This window comes from Cryptomeria japonica, chromosome 2, assembly GCF_030272615.1.
Source record: "Cryptomeria japonica chromosome 2, Sugi_1.0, whole genome shotgun sequence".
Lineage (NCBI taxonomy): Eukaryota > Viridiplantae > Streptophyta > Pinopsida > Cupressales > Cupressaceae > Cryptomeria > Cryptomeria japonica.
In genome coordinates this window covers 38,766,166-38,777,059 of record NC_081406.1, presented here as the reverse complement: position 1 = coordinate 38,777,059, position 10,894 = coordinate 38,766,166, and the positions used below count along the sequence as shown (strand labels likewise).

At 37.5% G+C, this 10,894-nt stretch overlaps 1 protein-coding gene across 1 annotated transcript; it reads right to left on the bottom strand.

Moving 5' to 3' along the window:
- Positions 1-4,760: 4,760 nt before the first annotated feature.
- Positions 4,761-5,716, bottom strand: LOC131047420 (uncharacterized). The gene has a single exon (XM_057981307.1). The coding sequence runs from the start codon at positions 5,520-5,522 to the stop codon at positions 5,004-5,006; it is 519 nt and encodes a 172-aa protein (XP_057837290.1). The 5' UTR covers positions 5,523-5,716; the 3' UTR covers positions 4,761-5,003.
- Between the last annotated feature and the right edge of the window lie 5,178 nt (positions 5,717-10,894).

Genomic DNA, 10,894 nt, shown 5'->3' with positions numbered 1-10,894 from the left:
TCAAAATCTGTGCCTGCAGCTGCTGCACAGTGATCTGAAGCGTTCGGATCTGGGCGTCCTCTATGTGTCCCGGCACTCGAACCCGTAACGGTACCTGTGCTGGCGCCACTCCCCCCACTCGGCCTGTCCTAGGTACGGGAGGTGGAAGAATATCTATCCTCCTCTGCACTGGTCTCCCCACCTCCTCCTCTCCTCCTCCTACTGCCGCTAATACCTCTGTAACTCTGCCCTCTCTACCAGCCCCAATGGCCAATCCTCCCCTCCCTCTCTCAATCCGGCCCTGTCGTACCGCCCTTTGCACACCTCTCCCTCTCCTCCTCCCTCCATCACCCCCATCATCCCCATCATCCCCCTCATCTCCCCCGTCTCCCTCCTCTCCATCCGAATCAAAAACCGGTCTCATCTCCTCTGGATTTGAGATCCTCGCAACCGCCCGCGCAGCAAATAAACGAGCAAACTCGTCAGTCATACCAGCATCCTGTATCTCTGGGGCATAGTCCCAGATCTGCCCGGCCAAACCAGTAAACTCCTCAATCGCAACGGCACTGTCAATAGTCGGCCCCCAATCGGCCACATCCTGCTGCCACCGTGCATATAAGCACGTCCCCTGTGGAACCCCCTGCTGCCTCCCGAACTGCCTCAAAACTCGGGTAACCAAAAACCGCTCAATGACGAACGGGGTCCTCCCAATCAAATGCCTCATCATAAAAACGAACGGCATCTCCATCCCATCCTCAGCCCATACCTCGCACCCTGTATACGGTCTCCAGGTGACCGTATCTATGTCATCAAAAACCCTCCTCCAGTGCTCTAGTTTGCCCAGCTTACGCTGGACAACTAGGCCTCTATAACCATATGCATAAGCTGCCCCCACGGGCCTATCCCTGTCTGCCAGAGGCCTCGCTGCTGGAATATGCTCCTAGCACCATACCTGTAAGAGTGTCACCCCTGCTGATAAACTGCTATAACCGAGGTATACTACCTCGTGCAGGCTCCTGTAAAGGTGGGCCAGCATCGCTGACCCCCATGCAAATCTCCGGCCCTGTGTGACCATCTGCTCCAGAACCAGCCCCCATCCCACTGAAAATCCCTTTGACCTGCAATCAGGACAAAGGAATCCTCCAATAAATCCTGCCAATACAGATGGCAGCGGTGCATAATCAAGATCCAGGAACTCCTGCCATGGGATCTCATACCCGCAGACACTCTCATCATGAAAAATCCGGCGCAGTGCCTCTGTGCCGCCCTCCTCTGTCTGCTCATAGGGCAGTATAGCTCCTACCACAGGAATACGCAGGATGCGATAGCAGTCCTCTGGTGTCACGGTCATCTCCCCAGTGGAAAAATGGAAGGTGTTCGTGTCACTATGCCACCTCTCTGCCAGTGCTGTCAAGAGTCCCTGGTTCACAGTGAACCGAGGCATATCCAAAAGTGAGGTCAATCCACACCTCTCAATAATATCTAAGTCTGCCTGTGACAGACGTGGTATCAGTGTCCATGGTCTCGGGAATCTCTCCCTCGACTGCACGATCCCCAATCGCTCCTGTCAACAAACAAAACATATCCAATATCAGATTCCACATCAACAAAAAGATATCAAAATACAACTCACATCAAATACATGAAACAAATTTGCTCATCTACATCAAGTTCAAAAACCTATCATTTCATATCAACTTGTAAAACAACTCAAGTTCTCAAAAACCATATCAAAACTTGTAAAACAAATCAAGTACCACAATCACAAACTTGTAAAACAACTCAAGTTTCCCACCCATATCAAAACTTGTAAAACAACTCAAGTTTCCAACCCATACCGGCTTGTAAAACAACTCAGGCTTTTATATGCATTTTGAACTTAAAACAGATAACACAAAATAAATCATGTTCTGATCCCCACAAATAGCTTGATATCTATACATAACTTGGAAACATTCACATCAAAACAAGTTATACAAATGCTCATATTGGATACATGCATCAAAAACAAGACAGACACGCAAAAACACCACATTTTGGATCGACCACAACACAAATTTTTCCTAGATGTGCTAAAACAGACATGAAATGCGCTAAAAAGGACCCACACGCTAGGCTGTTTGTCCTACGCGCTAACCTATTTATCTCATGCGCTAGATTCCATCTATGCGCTACGCTGTTTTTCCTATGCGCTAATATATTTGCCCTATGCGCTAGCCTATGTTTATGCGCTATTATTTTCCTCCATTGCGCTACCTAAACTAACCTATGCGCTAGACTCTGTCTACGCGCTAATCTATCCTCCCTAGGCGCTCGCCTTTTCATTCTATGCGCTAGAAACACTCTACGCGCTAATCTAATCTTCCTAAGCGCTACCTGTTAAACCCTATGCGCTAGGTTATGATCACGCGCTAACCCTCTGGCTTCCTGCGAACTTTTATGCATCCTATGCGCTAGGTCAAAGTGATGCGCTATCCTGTTTCCCTTACGCGCTAACATTGGCTTTACATGCGCTGTTTTCTGTCTACGCGCTAACCTAAAAATCCTATGCGCTACCAAATATTTTCGAACGCGGCCCCTAAATCTGACACCGATGCGCTAGATCGCATTGCGTATGCGCTACTGTTTACCTTAGATGCGCTAAACCGCAACGCCCGAACTTAAATATTCAAAAAACACCTAAAATCGACAAAATCAAAAATCAAAAAAGGGTCAAAAGGGTTGACTTACTGGTGGTCCATGCGCTGCAGGTCTCCGATATCTCCGAACGCGCTCGAAACGGTGTCTGTGGTAAGGAATCGGCATTTTCTCTCCAGAGCAAATTCTCTTTTCTTCAAAGTCAACAAGCACAAATGAATTCAAATCAAACCCTTTTCCCTTTTTATAGGAGAAAAATGAAATTAGGGTTACCTCACTGGACCTGTAATATGGTCGCGGTCTTCCCTATACTAAAACATTTTTAATTTATCGGGAGATGAATCAATTTACACACTAACTACACGCATGAAATCCTACACATCATACGAACGTCATCAATTTAAATCAGAAATTTTCCAACCAAAAAAATATTGATTCATCTCCCGAGGGGGCATCACATCGCATCGAATCTGGAGCATCGCATCAAATCTGGGGCACGATTGGCAAATCAAAAGAGCGACACAAAAATTGCATTTGATCATAAAAACACAAAAACACATCATTTTCTTTGAATTAACATGTGCACACACGTCACTTCAAAGAGGGGCAAAATGTAGACGTATAAAAATGACCACATTCCTAAATGAATATTTTATGTTCATTTTTCTATTTGATTAAATCCAATTTAATTAAATTATCCACATTCTTCTATTTTATTAAATAAATTATTCAATTTCTTTAAATAAAATTCACTATACCATTTAATGAATAAATCATTTTATTCAATTAAATCCCCCTAGCCACTTTTAATTAAATTCAAATTTAATTAAATAGTTATCCTAAATTGAATAAATCAAATTTATTTAATTCCAACCAAATTGAATAAAAATCAAATAAATTCAATTAAATTCTATTATCCCCTCATCCACTTGCAAAATCCCAAACCCCTTCCTAACCCCTTCTAGAATCTTCTAATCGATTCTAATTAACCTAACCCTCCTCTAAACTTTGTCACATCCCTAAGCAAAGGGAGGTCACTTCTCAAATGGCCCAAAGTCTTGGATAACCATTGAAGGTTTTCAACCTTCAACCACTAAAACCCTAAAGTCTTTGAAAACCATTGAAGGCTTCCAACCTTCAACCACTTAATCCCCAAAATCTCCAATAACCATTAATGGTTATTTCAAACCCTCCCACATGGTTAAAACATTTGTTTTGACTCAACCTCTATCCAACCCAAGGGTCTCATCAGGTCATTAATGCTTTGACCATGATTATCTCTTAATCATTTGCACAAAGGTTTATCTTTGGATTAGATCCTAATTTAGTGGGTAAACCTAACTTAGACTTGACCCTTAGCCTTTAGATAACCATGAGGTCTCCTCAGGCCTTTAATGCCTCCAACCTCTTCTTTCAACCCAATCTAGTGTGGACACTTGTCACCATGTCATTGGTGCCAATTGTGCACATGGATCCCCAACTTTCAAACCTGGCCCTTGATTAAACCTTTCAATCTTGGCCATCCATTGCCCTGTTTGTGCTATAAATAGAGCTCTCATTCCTCCATTTTAAACAATCATCTTTCAAATTTGAAGCATCACACTTATGCTCAAATTCTTTCAAGCTTTCATATCATCTTATGCTCATCATTTAGCCTCTTTTAGATCAGAATTAATCATGAACATGCATGCTAAAGTAGTTTATTTATCATTTTAGCTCAATCATAGATTAAATATAGTATGCTAGGATAGTATTCATACTAACCTTGTCATCTTATCATTTAGTTTATTGCATTTCTAGCATCTCATCTAGCTTATAACACATCTCATATTAAAAACAGTTAAAATCTCTCTCGTTCTCATATTTGCCATCCCTAAACCATTTTGCTCAGTAATCTGAGAGCAAAACATTGGTTTGAGGGACATTGTGAGATAGAGAACCATGGGACCCTCCTTGGGAAGCTGAGTAACGCATCGTTACTCCATAGCTTGCATCAAGAAGTCTTGTGTGTGTGTGGATTGGTTTTTTTTACGTATTTTTCACATTTTAAATTCTAACAACCCATTTTTCCCACATACATAAACATTGATGGAAAACAATTTACAGAATCATTTCAAACCATTACCAATATTTAAAACCATGGATCAAGAAATAAAACACAAACGTTTATGTAACCAATAAATTGTTATCAGCAAGCACCAATCAAAACGAAATCCAACGAAAGAACTTCGTAAGAACAGATAAAGTCATTACAAAAGAAACCCTGACTAAGAACCCTGTTTCTTCGCCATTTACTAAAATAAGCACAAAATAAACACCTTAAGAACGGAAAAAAAACTGTTAAAAAGCCAGGAAAATGCCAATGTCCAGGCTAATAATACGTGTGTTTAGTAAAAGAGTTGCAGCACTGGCGGGGTGGAGGGCAAGTTGAGATCCAGCATCTCTATATCGCCATTATTTTCCTCATCCAAATACACATTCTGCCGTTTCACGCCTCGTTTGGAATTGAGATTCAGCACCTCTGCATTTTCTGGAGGCGAGGGTTTGACGTCGCGGGTTCTATTCCCGGCGCTGCCGAAATCTTCCCACTCAAATGACAGCGGCCATACTGAATTACAATTTCCCGCCTGTAAAGAAGTGAGGGATTTGGTAGGATTTGGCTTTTGGAGCGCAGGAAATTGCTTACCTGTTTCCCTGATTCGCTGGAGTAGAGCGAAAAACTCGTCGACATCGCTAGTGGCCTCCTCTTCTTTTTCTTCTTCTTGTATTGCCCGCTTCTTTACCTCTGCTCTGCAACCTGAATTCTCCATAATACCTAATAAAATCAAAACCACCTCCTTTACCCTCTGAATTCTCCCACAGGTTCGTTCCTTCATGAGAGGGATAAACAATGCATAAAGGTACATTTATCTGCCCTAGCTATTCAATGTATGCCAGGGCAAGGGTGGGGCATCGTACAGTAGTTATTGGGGCAACTTTCCAAAAATAGTTAGTGGGGGAGGAATTCATGTGAAGTTGCCAAGTTTAGCCGTGGTGATGAAGGCATCTGGCACCGTCTTTCTGGACATCATCCCATGCTCTCACAGTCTGGAGCATCTATAAAGGGAAAAGCTTTCATGGCCGGTCTTGATTTGACGTCCTACAATTCCGTCAGGAATTTCTAAGTAAAGAAGTTCCATTTTTCCGTTTCATATTTTATACCTACTTGAGACGTTTTCAATGGTCAAATGGTTGATTTTATAATTTTATGATTGAGACTTTTTAATGGTGGAATTGTTGATTTTGATTATTTTAGTTATTTGAGAAATGGTCAAATGGTCATAATTGAGAAGTCTTTAATGATCAAATTGTTGATTTTGATTTTTTTAGTTTTATATTTTATAATTGAGATGTTTTAAATGGTCAAATAATTTTTTATTTTTTTTTCAAGAATATTCTTATAATTTGGAAAAAAAGGGGTGTTTCTATTTAGTTCTTTTACATCTTGTTTAAGATATAGTTTCATATTTTATTTTTGAAACGCGTACAATGATCAAATTGTCTTACATGAGCGGCTTTGGTTTTTTTATTAGGAATATTATTATAATTTTTTAAAAAAAGGTATCTTTATTTATTTAATACTTTTACCTTTTGCTTACGTTTTCAATGGCTAAATTCTCTTACACACAATTTTCATTTCTTAGGGGCAACTATTATTACAATCTGAAAAAAAATTAGACATCTCTTTCTATTTAGTACTTTTACCTTTTGTGTAATTGAAACATTTTTAATGGTCAAATTGTCTTTCATATGATTTTGATTTTTTTTTTTGGGGGGGGTAAGCTAGGGGAGGAGAGATTATTGTTATAATTTGAAAAAAAATGGGTCGTCTATATGTAGTATTTTTATCTCTTGTTTAATATTGACTCTTTCATTTTTTATTTAAATATATAACATAATGATTTATTTATTTAATATATAAATATATTGAGCTACATGTAATGTTCTTGAAATTATTTTTATGATAAAAAGATAGTGCGATGTGATCATTTGGATGTTTTTGTATAAAGTATAAAGTATAAAGTATAAAGATAGTGCTAATTTATTTTCTCACTTTTTCCCTTCTTGCATTATGGGAGATTATTTTATTAGGCTTTGGTAGGGTTTTGTCATTTCTTTTTGTCAAACTATGTTCATTTTTTTCTCATCAACATCATTGACAATATGGGACATTATGTGTAGATATGGCACATAGATTTTTATGAATGGTGCATAGCACAAATCATTGAATGGGCCTCATGTCTTCATCCAATAGCCATGATCTCTCCCTTTGTTCTAGCTAGCAAGATGTGGTGACTTTTAGTCAACGTGCTAGCTAGCAAGATGTAGTTCACATGATGATGTAGGTTATTGGTAACACTTCATTGTTTTTTAATCTTTTTAATAGGCTTCATTTTAACTTAGATTTAAGTTTTAAATTTATTTTAATTATTTATGTCCTTTTATGAAATTACAATTAATAATCAAAAGTAATTAAAATAAATTTAATTCATAACTATCTATCTCATCTCTCTCTCTCTCTCTCTCTCTCTCTCTCCATATCTTCTATGCCTCTATTTCGCTATCTCTCTTTCCCTCTCTCTATATCACCCTCTATCTATATCTCTCCCTTTTTCCCTCTCTCTCTCTCTAGAAATTGAGGTATCTCTCTCTCTCTCTCTCTCTCTCTCTCTCTCTCTCTCCATATCTTGCCCTCCCTTGCCCCCTCCCTATAGCCCTACTGATCTTTCTATTTCTACATCTCTCCCTTTTTATTTTTTGTATATCCATATCTATCCCTTTTTCTTCCCATATATCTCCATCTCTTCCACTTTATTTCTCCCTCCCTCCCTTTATTTCTCCATCTCTATATCCCCTTATTTCTCTCTCTCTCCATCTCTATTTGACTATCTCTTTTCTCTTGTCTCCCTCTCCTCTCTCTACACACACACATCTCTCTCTCTCTCTCTCTCTCTCTCTCTCTCTCTCTCTCTCTCTCTCTCTCTCTCTCTCTCTCTCTCTCTCTCTCTCTCTCCATTCATATTTATATCTTCCTCTTTATCTCTATTTCCCTACCTTGATCTCTCTCCCTCACTCTCCCCCCCTCTCTCTCCCTATGTTTTCCTCTCTCCCTATTACAAACATAACATGAGTTTACTGGGAATGGAGCCTAATTATCTTTTTCATATAGAGGTTTTATTTCAATCATGTTTGTATTCATATCTCTCACATATCCATTGAGACCTTCATTGCACAAACAACATTTTTATATGACTTACCAATTGACCTTGCGTATTTTTTTATATTGAATCAAGAAATTCACTTCATGTATTACACAAATGTATGCAACAAATAGACCATAATTTTCTGATTATACTTGTTCGGCGTACCCATTGCACACCAAGGTGCAATTGCTAGTATATAAATATATTGAGCTACATGTAATGTTCTTGAAATTATTTTTATGATAAAAAGATAGTGCGATGTGATCATTTGGATGTTTTGTATAAAGTATAAAGTAGATAAAAACATGCATGGTTTTGTCATCTTAAGACAAAGACTAAAAACACAAAAGATGTGAATGGAATAAAAAAATTGTATTCTTGCTCTTGATCAAACATAGCCCATAACACAATGATAGAGCTACATCAACTACCAAAAATACTAAACCATCTCTAACCATACTCTTTAGTCCTTTTCTATGATCAATCTATTCTCATTTCCTTAGTTTTTAGATTGATGAAAATGTATGAAGTTTTTTATTAATATAACTATAATAAATGCTAGAATAAAGATCATGAAAAAAAGGAAATAAGAAATAACTTAGAAAAAATAATTTTCCCTTTTCATTTTGGTGAACATGCCAACCTGTATGACTATTTGAGATTTTAAATATATTATTGTTGCTTCAAATACAAAATTTTCTTGACATAGATCTAGATTTTTTCCAACACATAAACCTCTCTCCCCCTTGTTGGTTCTCCAACCCTATACCTCAATGACTCCTAAAGATTAGTTAGACCTTATACTCAAATACATTGGGAGATTATCCAATGAACATGAGACATATTTCAAATTTGCCCTTTCATACACTTTAAGCTCTACAAGACCTAGGTGGCTCTTCCTTTTATGACACTAAAATGAAAATATGTGCCTCATTTACAATACAATGCTTGCCAAATATTTAACTTCACACAATTTGACAAAGATTCCAATAATTTTATACATAATCAACTCATTCTTTGTAATCCCTTAATAATTTGTGTGAAGCCAACTCAATAGTCTTTGACTATATTATTCAAATAATATTACATCTCAAAATGAAGACAGTTACATTACATTATGTATTCATGTTTGCAAAACTTATAATACAATATTGTTGTTGTGAAAGACTTACACACATATGAATCTATTTCCTATTATATAAAACTCCTGAAAGCTCTTGAAATAATGAAACATGTCATTCTTCTTATATTTAATAGCTTTACCCCAATGAAAAAAAATCTGTATGACAAACCATTATAATTATCATTTTAATTCATATATGTTGGTGATCTAGGTTCATTCCTAGAGTGAATGTTATGTAAGTTTGGCATAAGAGTTGTGCATTTTCTCATTAATATTAGTAGAGGTGAATTAAGGTGTGTAAATCATGTTGTAGATCTTATACATACACATAGTATTTTGTAGCTAATCAAATCTGGCTAATGATCAATTCTAATTTTGGAAGGTTTGCATAATTCCTATCTTATTTGTTAATGAGGTTGGTGCCTCATAATATGAGCTGGTGCTCAATTAGATTGTGTATAGGGATTGGTGTCTCCTATAGGTTGTTGCATGCAAATTCATTGTAAGGGGATAGGTGTCTCTAGCAGGTCGGTGTCCATAAACATTTCTACATCTCATATTTTTTTATGAGGATGGATTTGCACAATAGATCCAAGCAACTATTCTTCCCATGTTTTTTCCCTTGTGGGTTTTCACGTATATCTAGTGCTCACTTATGTTGATGTTGTATTTATCATTTGATTGGCTACATTAATAGCATAACTAAATTGGAAGAAGTCTAACAACTTGAGGTGGATCCAAGGTGGAACAATCAAATGCTCAAGAAGGTCTTTCTTCAAACAAGGCACCATTTTTTGACGGATCCAATAATGCATTTTGGAGAGTAAGGATGAAAGCCTATGTGATGGAGTTAAGATTTGATGTTTGACAATATTTTATAGATGGATATAAGATTCTAGATAACCCTTCAAGAGGTTAGGTTGGGAAAACAACATGTGAAACCAACAAAAAAGAAAGAAATGTTATTCTATGTGGTATAACTAATGATGAGCCAAAAGAATGGCTCTATTTTATCTATGTTTATGTCATTACTAAGACATTAGGAGTCTAGATATGTCTGTTGGCAATTGACACTCTATTGGTTGGTTTCACTATGTTGTCATTGATGGTAACATGATTTTGGGTTTTGACTTCATATGGTGTACCTGCAGACACTTCACAGACTCTACATTGGCACTGGCACCGACACCGACAGGGTAGAAGATTTCTTTGGTCACCAACAATGTAGGATGACATGGCATAGTAAAGGTCATCAGTATTAGAGGCCAACACTTCTTGGATCTAGCATCAACAACTCGTTTTAATGTTTATTCATTTATGTTATATGGCCAACATGTAATCTGATATTGTATATATCCTTGTAAGATGACATAAGACATAAATTTGTATAGGGTATATAGGGGAGATTGATTAGATCATTTTGATATGAGATAGGAATGCAATGTAATGGACTTGGAAATTTAATATGATATGAAATAATTCAGAGAGACTATGTATGTGAGGAATTCATTGTAAGGGTTATTCTGGTATAGAGGTTTAGGGTTTTAACTGGAATAGACAGAGCTTAAACTGGAACTGTATTCTGGCATAAAAGATGCTATCCTAGCAGTTCACTATTCTTTGGATTGTTGTCTGGTATGTTATGTAGTCAATGAGGCTCCTATTGTGATTAAGCATTACGCTCTAGGCTGTAAGCTTTCTTGAAAGTGTAGGCCCATCATATATTGTAATATCTCTTCATATGGCCAGTGAATTGATATTATGGGTCACAAATCCCATCGTGGTTTTTCCTCTTTGAGGTTTTCCATGTATAAATCTATGTGTTATGATTCTCATTTATGTGTTTGGCTTATTGGTTGCATTACTTCTTTCAATTCTATTTATATCGGTATACTGGTTGGTGTATGAATGT

Excerpts from the sequence above, each read along its gene's own strand:
- LOC131047420 (XM_057981307.1), bottom strand. The coding sequence starts at position 5,522 with ATGTACCTTTATGCATTGTTTATCCCTCTCATGAAGGAACGAACCTGT.